This window comes from Colius striatus, chromosome 2 (assembly GCF_028858725.1).
Source record: "Colius striatus isolate bColStr4 chromosome 2, bColStr4.1.hap1, whole genome shotgun sequence".
Classification (NCBI taxonomy): Eukaryota; Metazoa; Chordata; class Aves; order Coliiformes; family Coliidae; genus Colius; species Colius striatus.
The window spans coordinates 46555389-46575320 of record NC_084760.1 but is presented as its reverse complement, the minus strand read 5'-3'; the positions used below and the strand labels follow the sequence as shown (position 1 = coordinate 46575320).

At 56.9% G+C, this 19932-nt stretch overlaps 2 protein-coding genes across 4 annotated transcripts; both read left to right on the top strand.

The window, feature by feature from the left end:
- The first annotated feature begins 381 nt into the window (after positions 1 to 381).
- On the top strand, positions 382 to 5827 carry TRIM35 (tripartite motif containing 35). The gene is made up of 7 exons (XM_061989829.1): positions 382 to 483; positions 1258 to 1702; positions 3154 to 3249; positions 3628 to 3858; positions 3958 to 3980; positions 4687 to 4808; positions 5097 to 5827. Exons 1-7 carry the CDS (start codon positions 401 to 403, stop codon positions 5660 to 5662), a joined length of 1566 nt encoding a protein of 521 aa, XP_061845813.1. The 5' UTR covers positions 382 to 400; the 3' UTR covers positions 5663 to 5827.
- A 5641-nt stretch (positions 5828 to 11468) lies between these two features.
- On the top strand, positions 11469 to 17561 carry STMN4 (stathmin 4). 3 transcript variants are annotated; one of them, XM_061989846.1, is made up of 6 exons: positions 11469 to 11535; positions 14653 to 14703; positions 14922 to 15017; positions 15638 to 15843; positions 16228 to 16419; positions 17371 to 17561. In XM_061989846.1, the coding sequence occupies exons 2-6, from the start codon at positions 14691 to 14693 to the stop codon at positions 17428 to 17430; spliced, it is 567 nt and encodes a 188-aa protein (XP_061845830.1). In that variant the 5' UTR covers positions 11469 to 11535; positions 14653 to 14690; the 3' UTR covers positions 17431 to 17561. The 3 variants fall into 3 exon arrangements, with proteins under 3 accessions (XP_061845830.1, XP_061845829.1, XP_061845831.1); XM_061989845.1 differs by having other exon boundaries at positions 15635 to 15843; XM_061989847.1 differs by lacking the exon at positions 14653 to 14703 and having other exon boundaries at positions 11504 to 11535; positions 15635 to 15843.
- The last annotated feature ends 2371 nt before the right edge of the window (positions 17562 to 19932 follow it).

The window sequence follows — 19932 nt, the reverse complement described above, 5'->3', positions numbered from 1 at the left end:
TCGCGGGACTGCCGAGGCAGCAGCTCCCGGAGTCGGGGGATGTTGAGGAACCCAGCACGGAGCAAGTTCCAGCTCCTGTAATCAAAGAGGGGAGAGAACAAGTGGGTGTCAGCCGTCCCAGCCCCACTGAGGGAGTATCAGGAGAGTCGTAATCCACCATCCTCCTAAACGGGACGAGCGAGGGATGGGGGGGATTTGGAACGGTGAAGATGCTCTGCAGCAACAGAAGGGCTGAAATCGAGGGGCGCGGCGGACAAGGAGGGCCCGGCAGAGCGGGTCAGTGGGGCCGGTCCAGAGCCAGGGCCCTCCCCCGCGGCTGCAGCTCGGCCCCCGGCCCGCCCCGCTCCGCCCTCCCGGCTGCTCTGTCCGCCGCCAGCACCGGACGCGTCCCGGCTCGGCGATGCTGTTGGCGTCAGCTCGGGCTCCGTCCCGCGCGTCGCGGCGAAGGGACCGCTGCAAGCGCTGCCGCTCGCCCTCGGCAAGGTAGGACATCCCCTGCTCCCCCCAGCCCCACCGGGGCACGGCGCTGAGCACTCCCCCCGGCACCGGCACCGGGGTCCGGGCACCAGGGCTGTCCCGTGGGCTGTGGTCGGGGCAGCCTTGGGAGTGGGAGTCGCCGTCAGGGCACCGGAGCAGCCCCGGGGGTGCGGGTCAGGGGATCGGGGGAGAGCCCGGGAATGGACGTCTGAGCTCCGAAGCCGCCTCAGGGGAGGGAGTCTGGGTAAGGGGGCACCGGAGCTGCGCCGGGGATAGGCGTATGGGTCCAGGAACCGAGTAGCCCCGGGGGTGAGGGACTGGCCACCGGGGAAAAGCACCGGGAGTGAGGGTGGGGACAGGGCGGGGAGTGCCCCGAGGGTGGGGGCTTGGGCACCGGCGCTTCCCTGGACCTGTGGGTCCCGGTCTGAGCACCGGAGTAGCCCGGAGGTGAGGGTCTGGATACCGAGGCAGACCACGGGGAGTGGGTTCTAGGTCGGAGCACGGGGGAAGACTGCGGGGGTGGGAGGCGGGCACCAGGACCAGACCCGCGCGGGATCCGGCCACCCCAGTCCCTTCCACGCGGAGCGGTCGTATCCCGCCCGGGACGGCCGGCAGTGGCCCAGGCTGGTGTCACTCAGGCGATGCCTGCCCGGGGAGGGAGCTGCGGGTGAGTCACAGGCAGGAAACAGATTGCATCAGGAACCGGGCTGTTTTTCCAGCCGGGGCTCTCAGAAAACCCCGCTCCAGCCTCCATTCCCCCATCCCCTCTCTGCCCAACAGCATGGAGAAAGGACCCGACCCCTCGACCAGCGGCTCGGTGCCTTTGGCCTCATCCTCCACGGCCACTTTCAAGGAGGAACTGCTGTGCCCCATCTGTTACGAGCCTTTCCGAGAAGCCGTGACGCTTTGCTGCGGCCACAACTTCTGCAAAGGCTGCGTGAGCCGTTCCTGGGAGCACCGGCACCACGTGTGCCCCGTCTGCAAAGAGACCTCCTCCTTCGACGACCTTCGCGTCAACCACACGCTCAACAACCTGGTGGAGATGATCATCAAGGAGGAGGGGCAGCGGCGAGAGCGGGCGGCTGCCCTCTGCCCCCTGCATCACGAAGAAGCCAAACTCTTCTGTCTGGAGGACAAGGAGCTGACGTGCTTCATCTGCCAGAGCTCCAAGCAGCACGAAGGGCACAAGATGCGACCGGTGCAGGAGACGGCGGCTGATTTCAGGGTGAGGGGTTGCTCCAGGAAGGGCGAGGGCGCGGGTGGTGTGGAGAGGCATCTTGGCATCTGGAGGGATGTGGCCTGCACACACCCTGGCACCGACTTGCCAGCGCATGGCTTAGGCTCAGGGCTGTGCCTGCCAGTGGGCTGCGATGAAAGGTGAAGCAGCCACGCTGGGAGTGAGTCCCCACGGGAGTGTCCCTGCCACGCTGCTGCCCCACGCTCTCCCTGCCTCAAATAGTGACCCACTGCCACACTGTGCCCCCAGGGCACGGCCCATGGCTTTGCAGGAAAGAGGAGAAGGGTTTGGCCCTGGCCTAGCATTTCCTTGGCTCCTTCTTCCTGCACTGGGCTGGGCTGGCTGCAGCCACGCTGCCTATTGCAGCAACGCCTTGGGGTTGGGAGGCTGCTTGGGATGGGGGTTGGGAGTGTGTTTGGGATGGGGGTTGCACAATTCCGCCACCCGAGGACAGACGCGGGATGGGGAGGGAGCCCCGTGGACATGAAGCGAGGAGGAGGAGGAGGAGGAGGAGGAGTGAGGAGGGCTCTGGCAGGCAGCCAGGCATCGTGCCAGGACCAGCCATGTTCCCAACTGCTGCCCTGACTCAGCCCATGGGAGATGAGCCAGATTTCAAATGTGGCGGGGAGGCCTCAGGGCTGTGGTTTTGCAAGGCTTGGCAGGCTGCCTGCAGCACTGAGCCTCCCTGGGAGCAGGGCAGTGCCTGCCTGCAGCAGTGGGGCAGGCGGGGACTTGACAGTGTGTCAGGAGCAGGGCATAAAAACAAGGGGGAGGATTCCCCACGGAGCAGAGCTGCTCTGCCTCGCTGCTTAGAGCAGCGTGTTTGCACCCCAGAGACCTCGGCTGCAGGAGGGGAAAGGGTGGATTGAGGAAGAATCCTGCTTAACTTCAGCACCGAAGCTGGTAAAGCATCTGGAGCACAAGTCTTCAGGGGAGGGGCTGAGGGCCCTGGGAGTGTTGAGCCTGGAGAACAGGAGCCTGAGGGGAGACATCACTCTCTACAACTCCCTGAAAGTTGAGGGTGGGGTGAGGGTCAGTCTCTTCTAACTGGACAGAAAAGACGGGAAAAAGATGAGAAAGACAGTAAAAGAGGAAATGGCCTCAAGTTGCACCAGGGTGGGCTTAGATTGAAGTCGAGGAAGAACATTTTCCCTGAGAGGGTGTCAGCCCCTGTCCCAGGCTGCCCAGGGGGGTGGTGGAGTCCCCATCCCTGGAGCTATTGCAAAGCCGTGTAGCTGAGGTGCTGAGGGACATGGGTCAGTGGTGGGCTTGGCAGGGTGAGGGGAGGGGTTGGAATTGAGGATCTTCAAGGTCTTTTCCAACCAAAATGATTCTGTGATTCCATGATTCGTCCTTCTGGGTTTGGGGCTCTTGTATTTCTGCCTTGGAAACCCTGGGCATAGGCTTGCAAAGGGCTTGAAGGCATCTCCTCCCTGCAGGCCAAGCTGAAGAACATGGAGACATCCCTGCGGGAAAAGGCGAAGGATTTCGGGGCTGTGCATCGCTCCTACGAGTCCATCTCCAAACACAACCTGGTGCGTGGTTGCTCCTCGGCAGGGAGGCAGTGGGTCTGATCCTGACACATGTGTGCACATGCCCTGGGTAGGAATGCAGCTGAGTTTGGGCTGGAGTGCTGCACCCATACTGGGCTTCTCCACCCCTGAGTGAGGAGAGCAATGCTAGAGGGAAGGTGGGAGGACTTGGATGGAGAAATGAAGGCCAGGTGATGGGGCTGGGATGTTGCAGCAGCAGCTGGGACATTGATTTTGGGAGAGCAGTGTGGTCCCAGTGAGTCCCTGAGTGCTGTAACTGGTCAGAGGGCTCAGGAGGAGCATTTTATGGGGAGGATGTGGGACTCCCAGGGAAGTCAGGAGTGCTGTGAAGGGAGGTGGTGACATTCCCACGTGGGGCAGGTCGAAGCGATGCGGCTGGAGGAGCAGATCAGGAAGGAGTTTGAGAAGCTGCACAAGTTCCTGCAGAGTGAGGAGAAGGCACTGCTGGCTCAGCTGCAGGAGGAGACACGGCACAAGCACAACCTCATCGAGGGCAAGATGAAGCAGCTGGCGGAGGAGAGCCGAGCCCTGCTCAACGAAGCCCGGCAGCTCCAGAGGGACCTCAAAGAGGATGACTATACCTTCCTCATGGTAAAGCCCTGCCAGGATACTATCCCATGCACTGAGGGGTGATCCTTTGGGTGTTTTGCTTACGAATGGGCGTCTGATGCCTGTGTCTCTCTCTTTCAGAGCCACAAGAACCGTAAGCGCAGGTAAGTCCCAGTCCTTGTCTCTCCTGGTGGCACAGGGTGCTTGGGGTGGCTGAGCTCCCACATCCCCTCCCTGGGGCTGGATGGGGTTTCTTAGAATCCTAGAATAATTTTGGTTGAAGAAGATCTTGAAGATCCTCGAGTCCAACCTCTCCCCTCACAGTGCCAATCCCACCACTGACCCATGTCCCTCAGCACCTCAGCTACACGACTTTGCAATAGCTCCAGGGGTGGGGACTCCACCAGCTCCCTGGGCAGCCTGGGACAGGGGCTGACAACCCTCTCAGGGAAAAAGGTCTTCCTCAGCTCCAATCTAAACCTCCCCTGGGGCAACTTAAGGCCGTTTTCTCTTGTCCTGTCATCCTGCCTGGCTGCAGAGTGAGGTTTCTGTGCCATACACGAGTTCCCTCCAGGTCTGGGTGCTCCAGCAGAAGAAGGTGCTGGGGGTCTCCAAGGCCAGACAGCACCCCTGGGTGCCTCTGGGCAGGACAGGGTGAACACACATGCAGAAACAAAGCAATATTGCAGGTCTTGATGGAAGCATTGAGTCACTGGTGTTGGGGGGCTTTGATGCTGTGACCTTCCCAACGTGAAGGAAGAGATGTAGGGTGCTGGTGAGAAAGCCCTTACCAAAACACAGAATACTATGAGACCCAGTTTTGCCCCTTCCTCCATTCCTGACCTGTCTCCATCCTCTGCCTTTCCCCAGGATTGCCTGCACAGCCGAGAAGCCAGAGGCTGTGGCCTCAGGGATGCTCCTCGATGTCTCAAAATACTTGGGCTCACTGCAGTACAACGTGTGGAAGAAGATGCTAGACATCATCACCGTAGGTGAGGAGCTGGGTCCCCTTGAAAAAAGATTGTCCCAGGGCTAAAGGAGCCTTTGTGTGGGGTTAGGAAAGGATGGATGGATGGATGGATGATGGATGAATGGATGGATGATGGATGGATGGATGATGGATGGATGGATAGGCGGATAGATGGATGGATGGGCAGATGGATGGATGGATGGGTAGATGGATGGATGGTTAGATGGATGGATACCTACAGGGCTGTGGTCCTCCCATAAGCTCATCCCTGCAGCAAGCCAGGCTTCTAACACACATGTCCCCACCACAGTCCCCTTCAGCTTCGACCCCAACTCAGCAGCAGGCTGGCTCTCGGTGTCTGATGACCTCTCCAGTGTCACCAACACGGGCTACAAGCTGCTGGTGGAGAATCCCGAGCGCTTCACCTCGGCCCCCTGCATCTTGGGCTCGTGCAGCTTCTCCAAGGGCTTCCACACCTGGGAGGTGGACCTGGGTGGTATCCTGAACTGGCGAGTGGGTGTCGCCCGACCACGCAATGGCACCCACTGGACCTTCCACCACGATGCTCGCTCTGGTTTCTGGTACATCTACCGGCTTCCCGGGAAGGACAGCGAGATGTGCCGGGCCTCCAACTCGGCTCATTCAGAGGCGGCCCTGGGCGACCTGAAACGGATCCGAGTGGAGCTGGACTGTGACGAAGGAGAGCTCTCCTTCTACGACGCCGACCGCAAGAGCCACATCTACACCTTCCACGAGAAGTTTGGCGATGCTGTCTGCCCTTACTTCTACGTGGGGGGGACACCCGTGGGGGTGCTGCCCGAGCCGCTGCGCATCTGCCCCCTCCGTGTCCGTGTCCACGAGGATGTCCCAGTTTAGTGGGCAACACCAACTCCTACCGCTGCCTCCACTTGCATTTTAGGTTCTCCAGATGCTTTTGCAGCTTTCCTCAGGAAAAAACAAACAAAAGGGAAAAAAAGAACATACTGCCTGGTTTGTTTTTGGGTTTTTTTTTAAACACTAATAAAAACTGTGCTTTTCTGATGTGGCTCTGCACCTCTCTGTGCCCAAATCATACAGTCATGGAATCGTTTGGGTTGGAAAAGACCTTGAAGATCCTTGAGTCCAACCGCTCCCCTCACCCTGCCAAGCCCACCGCTAACCCATGTCCCTCAGCACCTCAGCTACACGGCTTTGCAATAGCTCCAGGGATGGGGACTCCACCACCTCCCTGGGCAGCCTGGGACAGGGGCTGACAGCCCTCTCAGGGAAAAAGTTCTTCCTCAGCTCCAATCTAAACCTCCCCTGGGGCAACTTGAGGCCATTTCCTCTTGTCCTGTCATTCATTTCTGGGGAGAAGAGGCCAACCCCCACCTCACTACAACCTCCAGTCACAGGGAGTTGCAGAGAGTGCTCATGTCTCCCCTGAGGCTCCTGTTGTCCAGGCTGAACACCGCCAGGGCCCTCAGCCCCTCCCCAGCACACTTGTGCTCCAGCCCCTTCCCCAGCTCCGCTGCCCGGCTCTGGACACGCTGCGGCCCCTCAGTGTCCCTCTGGCAGTGAGGGGCCCAACACTGAGCACAGCACTCGAGCTGCGGCCTCACCAGGGCCCAGCACAGGGGACGGCCACTGCCCTGGGCCTGCTGCCACACCACTGCTGATACAAGCCAGGGTGCCACTGGCCTCCTTGCTCACCTGGGCACGCTGCTGCCTCATGTTTAGTTTGCCATTAATTGACACTCCCAGGTCCTTTTACACCCCATCTCTTGTCATGGATCAAAGCTGGGAAAGCTTCAGGGAGAGTGTTATCTCCTGGCCCAGGGGGATGGAAATATGAATTTAAACCATCTGAGGGCTTTTCCAAGCTTATACCAGTGCTGCAGCTTGCAGGGCTCCAGGTGTCCTTTTGTGAGTGAAACAGGGTATGGTGGCCTTTGCCTTGGGGCTGGGATTGGCTGGACACAGGCAGGAGCATGTGTGTCCCTTCTACAAGAAAAAACATAAATGAGTACCTCCTTGAAGGTGATGTCCTGGGAGAAAAAAGCCTTTTTCCTGCATCCTGGTGAGCCCTTGGGGTTTAAACGTGAATCTCTGGGGGAAAGGGGAGTGCCTTGTGGCCTGTGCTGCCTGTGCTGCCCTTACTGCCAGGCTCAACAATGTCTCCGGCAGGATGCTGATATTAATGGTTGGTTTCCATGGTTTCTTCCCATTTGCATAGCGTGCTCCTTAGGAACAAGAGCTGGAGACCGAAAAAACAAAAGGGAGATGTGGGAGGTAGCTATGCGGGGGCAACCCTAGGGCCCTACGCCTCCCTTACAGCAGCTGACGTTATCTGTCTCCAACTGAGCATCCCCTGGATACAAGGAGAGGAGGGAAGGGAAGGGAAGGGAAGGGAAGGGAAGGGAAGGGAAGGGAAGGGAAGGGAAGGGAAGGGAAGGGAAGGGAAGGAAAGGAAAGGAAAGGAAAGGAAAGGAAAGGAAAGGAAAGGAAAGGAAAGGAAAGGAAAGGAAAGGAAAGGAAAGGAAAGGAAAGGAAAGGAAAGGAAAGGAAAGGAAAGGAAAGAAAGGAAAGGAAAGGAAAGGAAAGGAAAGGAAAGGAAAGGAAAGGAAAGGAAAGGAAAGGAAAGGAAAGGAAAGGAAAGGAAAGGAAAGGAAAGGAAAGGAAAGGAAAGGATTGTCATGACCATGCCATTTGCCTCCCTGCACCACACCACAATGCTGCCCATCACCCCCAGAAAAACTGTTACTTCCAGGAAATTTGGTCATCCTGTAGGCAATTCGGGTATTATCTGGGAATGATTAAAAGGTGGTGAAGCTCTCGGAGCTGTTAGAGCTAGAAGAGGATGGGTTGTTTCACTTTGTTGGGTCTGAAGGGAGAGTTTCTCTCTGGTGTTTTGAGTGCCAGAGCAGATACCAGGTGTAAAAACAGCCATAAAGGGTGAAATGGGCCACCACTCCAGAAGGACAAAATGGAAACATTCTTACTCTTTTTCTGAATCATTTGGTGAAAAGGATATTAGCAGGAGATGATATTAATTAATTAACTGGTTGTTGCCCTAAGACTCTACCTTTTTTTTTTTTTAGTATAAGAAATGATACCTGCTCCTTCCCCTGAGCTTAATTTCATAGAATCACAGAATCATTACTGTTGGAAAAGACCTTTAAGATCATCAAGGCCAGAATTCCATTTGCACAGAGGCAGAGCAGTGGCTTTAAGTGGAAACCAAGGCAGCAAAGCTGGTGGTCCCGTTGACATAGATGTCTGCTCTGGAACTGAACCAGAAGACAGCAGCCAACCTGCAGCACTGGGTGCTGTGTCCCTGGGTTTGAGTGTTTGCTCACACATAGAATCACAGAGTTATTGAGGTTGGAAAAGACCTTTCACATCCTCAGGTCCAAACATTCCCTCAGCACTGCCACAGCCCACCACTCACCCATGTCCCTCAGCACCTCAGCTACACGGCTTTGCAATAGCTCCAGGGATGGGGACTCCACCACCTCCCTGGGTAGCCTGGGACAGGGGCTGACAACCCTTTGATGAAGAAATTGTCCAGCCTAAACCTCCCCTGGGGCAACTTCAGACCATTTTCTCTTGTCCTGTCATTCATTGTTGGAGAGAAGAGACTGATCCCCACCTTACTACAACTCTCTTTGAGGTAGTTGCAGAGAGTGATGATGTCTCCCCTCAGGCTCCTCCTGTCCAGGCTGAACACCCCCAGGGCCCTCAGCCCCTCCCCAGCACACTTGTGCTCCAGCCCCTTCCCCAGCTCCGCTGCCCGGCTCTGGACACGCTGCGGCCCCTCAGTGTCCCTCTGGCAGTGAGGGGCCCAACACTGAGCTGTGGCCTCACCAGGGCCCAGTGCTGATACATAGAACATTGGAGGACAAATTTAGAGAAAACCGTGGCACAGGGCGGACAGTTGGTGTCCTCCTCTGCAGCCACTGCATCCTTCCTTGACCCCTGACAGCCCTCCCGGGATATGCTGGGTACTTGCAGGACCTTTTCTGAGCTCAAATCATCCTCCTTGCAGCAATTAAAAGGGTCTCACTAATGATCAGTATTATTTTAGCATCATTTTCGGCTGCTCACGCCTGAGGAAGGGAGCAATGGGCTGCTCTCCAGCCGGCGTTGGTGCCTGGGATCCCCATCTCCATCCGGGGCTGGGTGGGCATCGCTGGTCCACGAGTGGCTGGAGGGTGAGTGAGTGAGGGGTGGGGCTATTGGGGCTCCCCGCTATCCAAGTGGGCAAAGGGGTTTGGAATCCAACCGGGAGGGGGTGAGGTTGCTGCGATGAAGCCCCCCTCCCCACGACGCAATCAGACAATCCCCCTCTCCATCCCCCCGGCAGCTTCCCCCCCCACCCCCCCCCCAAACGTACAGGCGATATTTCGGAGAAGCAGGCGGCTCTCCCATTGGCTCGGAGCTCGGCGATGATGTAATTTCTGCCCAATCCGAGGGCGGACACCACCTTTTCCCTGCCCGCCCCCTCCCAACCCCTCCTCGCCCCGGGTACCAGCGCATCCCGGAGGGGCGGGGGACAACTGAGGACCCCCGCCTCTCCCCAAAAGGAGGTTTCCCGATGTGTCACAGCCCCCGGGGAGGACGCAGGGGTCTGGGAACGGATCCTGCACCCGAGTGCCCGGCGCTGGGCGGGGGAGGGCGAGATGGGGCTGAGCCTATAGCCTGGCACGGATCGCCGGGATCTACTCGCGATCTATTCCTCCGGCTCTTCCCAAGACCAGCAATCCTGGGATAAAGAAAATCCAAACCTGTGGCTCTTCCTGATGAAGGATCTGAGAATATTGAAGCTTTGCCAACCTTTCCTCCAGCCACCTCCTCTGCTGGAGAGGGTCTCATGCTGGGCTGAACCCAGGGAGGGTTTGGTGGGGATGGGAAAGGGATGGCCCGGGGCAGCCTACAGTCCCCACCACCCTGGGTAGACCCAAATTTCTTTGGTCTCCCTTTTTCTGTGTCTCAGTTTCACTCAGCACATGCTACTGAAAAAAAAAAAAATCAAACCAGTTCCCAGCAGTAGAAATAGTCAGGAAGCTTTGTGGGGTGAAGGGTGACAGCCTTTAAAGATTATGGCCACCAAGAGTCCCCAGGACCTTATTTAAGGGTCTCTTGGAGCAGAAACCAAGTTCTACCTCCCCTCAAATGCTGGTCTTGTGGAAGTGGTGGACAAGGAGGTGATGTGACCCCCAGATTTGACAACCCCCCCATTCAGGGCTCCTACATCTCCAGCCACAGGCAGCTGTGGCCATCAATGTGGGGTGATGAGGAGGGGTTGTGCCCTGAGCCTGGACCATGGGAATCTCAAAGGAGCTCTTGAGCAGAGCCCCCTGCACCCCTGCCTTCTGCCATGGGGTGTCACAGAGCCCAGTGCCAGCCACAGGCAGGACTGTCCCACTGCCATGTGGGTTCCCACAATGGCTCTTTGTCACCCAGTTGGCTTCTGCTTCTTGACTCTTTCCTCCCCTTGGCCCCTCTGTCTCAGGGCTGTTCCTTCTGCAGCTCCTCAGCACCCTACCTGCAGCACCCACACTTGCCGAGGCACCCAAACCCTCCTGAGATGGGGGAAGCTCCAGGTGTGGGTCTCACTCCTCACCTGAGCACTGGAGGATACCTTCAGAGGAGACCGTTGGGTTTCAGCGGGACATGTCACGGATGCCACATCCGTGGGCCACGGTGTCACCCGTGCAGTGTTACCCTCCATTTTCAGCTGGGTCACCCCACATCCTGAGGCTGTGGGCTTTACAAAGGTACCCTATGTATTCCCAAGGGAAGGAAGGGTTGCATAATGGAAGATGGTGCCTAAAGATACCTACACAATTCCCCAGAGGTGTTGGGCTTGTGATCACCATCAGACACGGCCGCCAGTGAGAAACAGGTCAGGGTGAAGCAGATTTGGGGGAAGGAGAGTCAAATTATAGGAAGTACACAGCCCTGAAGGGGTGACCTCCCTCTCTGGGGACTCCCCGGAGACCTCCACTCTCCCAGCATCGCACCAAAGTAGGTTGGAGATCTGGATCTCGGCCTCTCCAAGGTTTTTGGGAGGCTAATGAGTCCTCAAGTGCCTTCAGGGCTGGCAATGGGTCACACCAGGCTTTTGGCAGCCTGGGAGGGGTGGAGATGGAGAGGACAGCCCACTGCTACCCCGGTGTGGAGAGGACTCCCTGCAGCCGTGGAGTGAGAAAGGAGTGGGATGGTTCATCCCCACGGGAGATGTCCCTGCTCAGCCCTCGGGCTCCTCTTCTTTCTCACTTTGTCACTCCTCAGCAGAGCCTGATCTCGTCTGCCACGTGCTCAGCCCCTTCCACCCATCACATTTCCCCCTGAACCCTCTGAAAACCCCCTTTTTCAGACCGAATCCATCCCCATGCACCCCAACTTCGCCTCCCCCACCCCGCTTCATTTTTTCCCCCTCTTTTAGTGGTTTTTTTTTTTTTTCCAAATTGTTTCTCCTTTTTATTCTCCTCTTTTTTAATCCCAGGTCCAACCCGAAAATAGCATCTCTGCGTGACGTCACCGGGCTGGTGCCCGGTTCGGACGGCCGCGGGGCCAATCCGAAGAGGCCGTTCGGCTGCTCCAATCGCTGCTCGCAGAGGTGATGTCATGGGGGCGGGTGGGGGGGAGGCGGCCGTTCTCCCCCCGCACCTCCCCCGCCGCTGGGATGCTCCGCGCAGACCCCCGCGCCCGTGTTAAATGAGCTCGGGCGCACGCGGAGGAGCAGCCCAAGCGCCGGCGGAGGGGTGAGTGGCAGGGTAGGGGAGGATGTTTGCTGGGGTGGGGGCTTTGATCTGGTGGGGTGAAGTGGGTTTTTTTTCTGGAAAGCGAAGGGTTGAAAAGTTGGGATTTTTGGTTTTTTTAGGGAGGAGGGAGATGATTTTTTTTTCCAAGGAGTCCCTGAATGTCGTGGCATCCCTCTTTGTCCCCATCCCTCCAGCATCTTCCTCTCTGCGACCACCACCGCGACCTCCTCCCCTCTTTTTTAGAGAGATTCCCCCTCCCCCCCCCCCGCCACCCCTATGACCCCGTTGTTTTTGGACAATACTCACCCCTCCGCCTCCCTGGCCGGGTGTGTTCCATGTACCCCGACCGCAGGAATGAGAGGAGGGTCTGGGAGTGCCCCCCGCCCCCCATCCTACCCTGCTACGGTGCGAGGGGAGTGCAGAGATGGGGCTCAGTATCCTTCCCCTCGCATCACCTTAGCATCTGCCGGAGGAGCCCCTCAGCATCCTCGGGACCCCAAGGAGGGGAGTGAGTTGCCTCACCCGGACACCACTCCCACCTCCAAAATGCCAAAATGTGCCCTCTCCCCTTCCCTGGAGGGCAAGACCAGCCTGAATTATTGATGAGGGCAAGATACTGGTGGAGGTGACATATTTATTGTAGAGAGGGGGAGAAACAGCGAGGTGGAGGCAGGGAGGGGGCGGCTGCCATCCTGCCGTTGCGTCCATCGCTTAGCGAGCTTGAGGAACAGAGCGGGGAGCCCCCTCAGCTCCTCCGTCTCCTCCCCGGGGGGCTTTTTCCAAGGAAGGGGATGGAAAATGGGAGGGTCCGCACTGTCTCAGAGGGGAGGGACAGTGGAGATGGGGGTGGGAAACAGACCCGCCATGTGCATCTCGCCGGGAGCGGGATCCTTCCCGCAACCTCTCTGTGCTGAGGGTTGGGGCGAGTTTTCAGTCCAGAGGGGGACATTCAGTGTGCGGGGGAACAGCAGCGTCAGGCTCACAACCGCATCCCGCTCCCCTCGGGCCGGGGGTGCGTGTTGGGGGTGCCCCGGCGCTGGGGAACGGGCAGGGAGCTCAGCAGGGGGGTGGGGATTCCCTCTTGGAGCAGTCCCCAAAAACCTCCAACGGCATCTTCATCCAGCGAGGAGGAGGAGGGGGGCTGGCAGCCCACCTCTTGCATCCCTCCCAGCTACCAGGCATCTTCCTCCCCATTTTGGGTCTGATGGATGTATTTTATCCCCCAGACAGGGCATGGATGCCTGGAGGAAAGGTTTCTTTATGATGAAATGCATCCAAAAAGGAGAATTTGTGGAGGCAAGATCAAGGCAAATGCTTTCAGCTGCCTCCTGGCATGTCAGAGCTCCAGCACAGCCTCATTAGCTATCAGAGAATCCCCACCCTGCTTGGCAAGAACTGCTTACCAGTGGTAGGGAGGGAGAGAGAGGGGTATACACCCTTGGGAAACCGCCAAGCCAGACCAGCTCTGGCTTCAAGGGTCACCTAAAAAAAGGGGGAGCACCTCCAGGGAAGGTGTTCTCAAATGTTGTCCTCATTCCTTTGCCTCCATCAGCCTCTGGCAGCTGTGGGGAAGTTCCTGGTGTGATCCAGCAGGATGGGGGGAGGAGGAGCTGGGATTTCTCAGGACTCCCCCAGGTCAAGCTGGATTAGGGTGTGTTGTGGCTGCTGGAGCTGGCAGTGCCCTGATGGTCCAGGAATGCCCCCACAATGACTACTGCCCCTTCCTTGGGGGGCTGTCAGGATTTAGGTGTCAAAGAAGGGTTATTTTTTTCCCAATTAATTCCAAAAATCAAACCCAGCCCCTGCTTTGGCACAGCCTGGGAAGGGGGTTTCCACCAGGAAACCCCTCTGATGCCATCAACACCCTGGTTGTGTCCCCCAGAAACTCTGGGAAAGGCGGATGGCCCTGGGTTTTAACGAGTCTCGGCGTGGCACTGTTCCACGTCAGGTCCTGAGCTCACCCTGGGGTTCTGCACCCTGGGGATGGCGATGGGGGAGGTCCTGGAGATGCCCCCACGCTTGAGCCACAGCCACCAAGACCCCTGGGACCCCTGGGGAGGAGGTCCCAGACAGTCTCTAGACATGAGTGAGGGTTGCAGAGGGGATGGGTTCGGGTCGTGGCAGAGGCCGTGCAAAGGGATGATGCGTGTTTGGGAGGGGTTGTGTGTGGACACACGTGTGGGTTGTGCAGCCCAGAGTGAGGATGGCTGTGTGTTCCAGGCACACATGTGTGTGTGCCAGGCTGTTGCTGTCGTACCAGTCTGTGCCTATCACAGCACACCAGTATCTGCCCATCCCATCAAGCCACTCCAGTTTGTGCCCCTCACACCACACCAGTGTCTGTCCATCCCATCATACCACACCAATTTGTGCCCATCACACCACACCAGTGTCTGCCCATCCCATCATACCATGTGTGTGCCTGTCCCACCTCCCCAGCTTCTGCACAGTATGCCACACATGAATGCCCACCACACCAGCTTGTGCCTGTCACACCAGTCTGGTCCCATCCCAACACCAAGTTCCCATCACACCAGTTTGTGCCCATCACAGCAATCTCTGCCCATCATTGTGGCATATACCTGTCACATCGCACCAATGTCCATCCCAATGCCGTATACTCCTCACATCACACCAGTTTGTGCCCATCACACCAGTATGGTCTGATCCTGACACCACATATCCATCATGTCACACCAGTATGTTTCCACCCCAACACAACATACCCCTTACAACACACCAGTCTGTGCCCATCACACCAGTCTGGTCCAATCACAACAGCATGTACCTATTGCACCTCACTGGTTTGTGTCCATCACACCAGTCTGCACCTATCACAACAGCATGTACCTATTGCACCTCACTGGTTTGTGCCCATCACACCAGTCTGCTCCTATCACAACAGCATGTGCTCATTGCATCTTGCTGGTTTGTGCCCATCACATCAAGTCTGATCCCATCCCAATGGCACGTACCCATCACATCAGTGTATGTCCATCACATCAGTTTGTGCCCATCATATCCATGTGCCCATCACACCAGCATCCCCCTCATACCACTCCAGTTTCCCCAGCCCCTGGCACACCCCACACTCATCCTGTCTCTTTCCTTCTCCAGGAACATTCTTGCTGTAGCTACCCAAGGATCTCCACACCATGACTCTGGCTGGTATGGCTTACCTTCCTTCAACCACCCAACCCTGCCACCTCCCCCATGCTGGGGCACCCCTAATTTGAACAGGGCCCCATCCAAACTGCTCCAGGCTACCCCCTGCACTGGGATGCTTACAACATCCCTGTGGTGCCAGTCACTATGTTCTCTGGCATTTGGTAGCCCCTGGCAGGACCCTCTATCTCTCTGACTCCAACCCCACCTTCTCTTCCCAGCTTACAAAGAGAAGATGAAGGAGCTGCCTCTCGTCTCCCTGTTTTGCTCCTGTTTCCTCTCAGACCCCTTGAACAAGACGACATACACGTATGAAGGTAAGACCCCGCTGCCCGCCCATGGTCAAGAGGCGTGTGAATGTGGGTGGCTGCAGACCCTCCCTTGGCATGAGCAGCATCATCCCCAAACTGAGAGAGGTGGCTCACTGTGGGCACTGGCTGGAAGTAGGAGCTGGGTCAGGGTCCTCCCCACAGCATGAAGCTTCAGTTGTGGGCTTGGGATTTTTAGGCAGATGGTGCTGGGTGGTTCGGCCTCACCTCAGAGGTAGCAGTGGTGATGAAGGGGCATGTTCAGCCTTGGGGGGTTCCTCCTGGCTATCTGGGAGGGCAGCTGGAAAGGGGCTTCATGGTCCCATTTCCAGTCCCTGAAGAAGGACTGAACCCTGTCCTACTCCCTTCAGCAGCTACCCAGGCCCCTCAGCTTGGCCAAATATGCCCAGCTCAGCCCCCTTGATGAGTATCTTGGAGTCCCAACCACAACCCATGGCATTGGGGCTGAATCACAGGGCTGTGTGTGGGGATTTGGGTGAAACCCGTGGAGATTAGGGAAGGCAGGGGCTCCTTGGGGATGTTGCAGGTGTGGGACTCCAAAATGGTTTGCCAGAAGAGATGGGATGCACCCCGTGCCAGCGCTCAGCCTCATGCCCCTCTCCCAGCAGACACGGTAGACCTCACCTGGTGTGTTATCTCCGACATGGAAGTCATCGAGCTCAACAAGCGCACCTCAGGCCAGTCCTTCGAGGTCATCCTGAAGCCCCCCTCCTTTGATGGCATCCCCGAATTCAATGCCTCCCTGCCCCGGCGCCGTGACCCCTCCCTGGAGGAGATCCAGAAGAAGCTGGAGGCAGCAGAGGAGAGGAGGAAGGTAGGTTTAGTGCCTTCCTGTAAGGAAGGATGTGCAACTTTAACCTCAGAGGACTTGCTTTAGCAGGGGGGTTGGACTAGATGATCTGTAGAGGTCTCTTCCAGCGCACATCATTCTGCAATTCTGTGGCAGTGAGTTTATCATTTTGGTTGGAAAAGATCTTTAAGATCAAGTCCACCCCCTCCCCTCACAGTGCCAAGCCCACCACTAACCCTCAGCACCTCAGCTATACGGCATTGCAATAGCTCCAGGGATGGGGACTCCACCAGCTCCCTGGGCAGCCTGGGACAGGGGCTGACAACCCTCTCAGGGAACAAGTTCTTCAGAAGTTCTTCTTTTGGCTCTGTGGTCTCCATGGGCACCATGTCCTCTTTACCCACACAGTACCAAGAGGCTGAGCTGCTGAAGCATCTGGCAGAGAAGCGGGAGCATGAGCGGGAGGTCATCCAGAAGGCCATCGAGGAGAACAACAACTTCATCAAAATGGCCAAGGAGAAGCTGGCGCAGAAGATGGAGTCCAACAAGGAGAACCGTGAGGCTCATTTAGCGGCCATGCTGGAGCGCTTGCAGGAGAAGGTGAGGGCCCAGTGAGGAGGTGGGGTCAGGGGACATGTTGGGACAGCGGTGCAGGAGGGCGTCACAGGACACTTGGGCACCCTGCATGGCTCTTGGGGTGCCGTTATCCCCTGGGGACACCACTACAGGGGAGGGCCTTCTCTTCCCTTCCCATCACGCAGGAACAGGGTGGGAGGGTCCTGCTTGGGGAGCCACTGAGCCTCATGTGTTTGCAGGCTCACAAACAGCTGGTGGACACAGAGGTGGGACCCGTATCCTGGCCACAGCCACACAAAACCTTTACTTTCCCTATGTCCCACCGTGCTGTTCTTCAGCCACCTCTTGCAATTTTCCTCCCTCCCGGGTGGCAGATCTTCCCCTGGCCCCTTCCTCAGAGGCCGCGGAGCCATCAGCTCCCCAACGGAGCTGGAGGGGTCCGTGCTGCTGTGCTAGGAGACGCTTCCACCCTGCCAGCCTGTGCAGACCTCTTCTCTCTCCCTGAAGCAGGTCTGTTCCCAACCTCAGCACGGAAGGCCCCACCCTCACCACCTCCAGCTCCCTCCAAAACATCCTTTCTGCAAGGAGCTCGCCCAGTGCCCTTCTCCAAACGCCTCAGCTAGCCTTGAGTCAGAGGCAGAGAGCACAAGATAATGAAGGACAATCCAAGCTAACCCCAGCATCCTTGGGGCTCCCGGTCCATCCCGGCTGGTTGACGTCTACCTCCTAGCTAGAGGGCGAGGACAGTCTGTCCCCGAGTGCCTCCACAGTCCTTAAAAACACACCCCAGGGAAGGAGAGGATGCTGTTGACCCCATCAGTTGGTGTCCCTCGGGGGATGAACCTCACGAACGCCCTCGTGCCTTCGAACCCCTCCGAAGCCGCTGCCCTTGGGGACCTCGATGTCCGTCCAGCTAACGAGTGTGTCCCTCCTCACCTTCCTTCCCTCCTACCCCCTCCCCGCTCCCTCCCACAGGACAAACATGCGGAAGAAGTGAGGAAAAACAAGGAGCTCAAGGAAGAAGCCTCCAGGTAAAGAGGCGATGGTTGGACTGACAGCTCCGGGGGAGGTGGCAGAGGCCGCTGCAAGCGGAAGGCCTGATGGTGGAAGGGTGGACGTTCCTCTGCTTTTCTTTGTTCGTGAATGTAACGAGTTGACCAAGTGAAGCCATCCTATTTGTTTCAGGGAGGGTGGGGAGGGAAGAGAAAAGGAAGGGAGGGTGGGCGGGAGGGTGTCGGCTTTGGGATGCCCACCTCCTTGGTCAACCAGGTCCAGAGGAGACAGACGAGGGGTGGCAAGGAGGCGGAGGTGGCCCCTCCAGGTTAAAACCGAGGTGGTGGTGGTGGTGGTGTGGGGGGGTGACAGGGACACAAAGCAGGTGGGGAGGGATACTGGGGAGGGGGAAATGTGCGTCGTGTGTGACTTTCATTTGGTGCTGCTCAGGCAGGGTGGGCAAGCGAGCATTCCTCTGGCTTCTTTTCTTCTCCTCCATCCATCTCATCGATGGGCAGCAGCAGCATCTCTTGGGTGTTCGTCCCTCCCTTTTTCCCACCTCTTGCCTGGAGAGGATGTTATTTGCCCACAGACCTTGCAGAACCATTTTGGGGAAGGGGTAGAGGAGATTGCCCCATTGGAAGTGGTCAGAGAGTGAGGCTTACTCGCTCCAAAGGCTTTATCTGGCTGTGGGGGATACTGATGATCCTTTTTAAGGGTGAAATTGAAAAACTTCCTCCTGATTTCCCAAAGAGCTGCCTTTTTTCCTTTTTCTTTTCTTTTTTTTTCTTTTTTTTTTGTGAGAACCTCATGAGAATTATCTTTGTTGGGAACTCTTGGATGAAATCTCCTTTTCTGCTGTAGTGCAGCTGGAGAGCCATGGGCTTTTAGAGATGTCAGCTCAGATGGTTATTTGAGAAGGGAAATCACCCTCATGGAGAGAAAAACACGGCAAGGCTGTGGAAACTATGATGGGAGAGACGGGGAAAATCAAAGAGGGAAAAAGGAGCTGAGGGAGCGTAGGCTGGAGAGCCAGAGGTGGGATGGAAATGCCTCAACGGACAGCAGAAGAAGACAACGACGACAGGGGATACTGAGGGCGTCTTGCAGTGACCCCAGAGTAGGAGGAAGGCCAGTTTGAGACCCCTCAACACCTGATGACCAGCCCGGGAGATGCTTTGTGAGAGCTCTTGTGCAATCCCCCCGGTGATGCCCTCCTCCCCCAGCTGCCAGCAGGCAGTGGTCCAAGTGCCACGATGCCCTTGGCACCTCATCAGCCTCCAACCCTGATGCTAACAGAGGGTTTGGTCTCCACTGTGGCCAGGAAAAGGCTTTCCAAGCTCTGATTCATGTCTGGAGGGAACTGTGTCTCTTTACCTGTGCCACAAAATGCTCACTCAGACCTCAGGGAGACCAGCCTGGGGAGGGGAGCAGGGGAGATGGCAGCAGGCAAAGGAGATGGAGGGGACTGTTCTGGCTGTGGCACGAGCTGTCCTTTTCTTTTTGTACACAATGGTTGTAAATAAACTGCCTTGGCATTTCTTTCGTTTTCTCATGATCTGTGCAGTGTCTTGTGTCTCTGTGAGGTTGATTTTTTTTAGTGGGGGAGGCATCCCAGTATCACTTGCACTGGGAAGGGGAAAGGGACTAGAGGAGGAATTAGGATGGGAGGCAGCAGCACGTGCATGAGTGGCACAGGTCTGTTTTACCCAAATGCCCCAAACAACCCCAGCTTGATGTGACTGCAGCAAATTTGGACTTCTTTGGCCCTTGCCTGGGCCAGTTCCTGTGTGACCTACTCTAGGTCCTGCTTTGGCAGGAAGGGGTGGACTGGATGATCTTTCAAGGTCCCTTCCAACTCTTAAGATTCTGTGATTCTGTTCTTCTCCATCCCTGGCCCTTTCTCTCCATGTGTTTGAAGACCCATCTCGATGGGTCCCTCAATGGCCATGGATTCTCAATCAAGGATACTTTGATGATCATCAACACAGGAGACCTTTCCTGCATTTTTTTTCTAGTCTCAATTGAGGTGCCTTTCGCAGCCACCAGACTGGACACCCACAGATCATGGGTTGCTGGCCCTCATAAACCTCCATCTCCAGTAGACACACATGAGACCTGATTATCACACAGATGGAAGTACTTACATTGAGCTAAGATGTTAATGGAAACTGTCCTGGAACCTTCCTCACTCTTGGGTAGCTATGAGCCAAACCAACACCAGGTTGTTGTAGCTGTTCCTCCAGGAAGATATATGCACACAACGTTCAGCAGGAGCCAGAGCCAGCCCCTGCTCCTCAGCAGGAATATTACATGTCCACATATGTAGAAGTCAGCCAAATTAATGAGGCAGGTGTTAGTTTGAGTGCGAAGGGGAAGAGAGGAAGAAAGAGCCAGACACACTTTCCTCCCTCACATGGGACTGAGTATAGAGGGGCATTTGATTTAGTTTCTTGCTTAGAAGAAAGCACTGCTTCCTCAAAGCCTGGAACCCTGCCTGGTACTCACCAGATATCTCAGATTTTTACTTATTGGTTGGTCCCT

What these genes read in the sequence shown, in the direction of transcription:
- TRIM35 (XM_061989829.1), top strand. Translation starts at nt 401, where the DNA reads ATGCTGTTGGCGTCAGCTCGGGCTCCGTCCCGCGCGTCGCGGCGAAGG. An exon ending in AGACGGCGGCTGATTTCAGG is followed by an intron (nt 1,703 to 3,153) that starts GTGAGGGGTTGC and finishes TCCTCCCTGCAG; the next exon opens with GCCAAGCTGAAGAACATGGA. An exon ending in CACAAGAACCGTAAGCGCAG is followed by an intron (nt 3,981 to 4,686) that starts GTAAGTCCCAGT and finishes GCCTTTCCCCAG; the next exon opens with GATTGCCTGCACAGCCGAGA.
- STMN4 (XM_061989845.1), top strand. An exon ending in GACGACATACACGTATGAAG is followed by an intron (nt 15,018 to 15,634) that starts GTAAGACCCCGC and finishes CCCCTCTCCCAG; the next exon opens with CAGACACGGTAGACCTCACC. An exon ending in CAGCAGAGGAGAGGAGGAAG is followed by an intron (nt 15,844 to 16,227) that starts GTAGGTTTAGTG and finishes TTACCCACACAG; the next exon opens with TACCAAGAGGCTGAGCTGCT.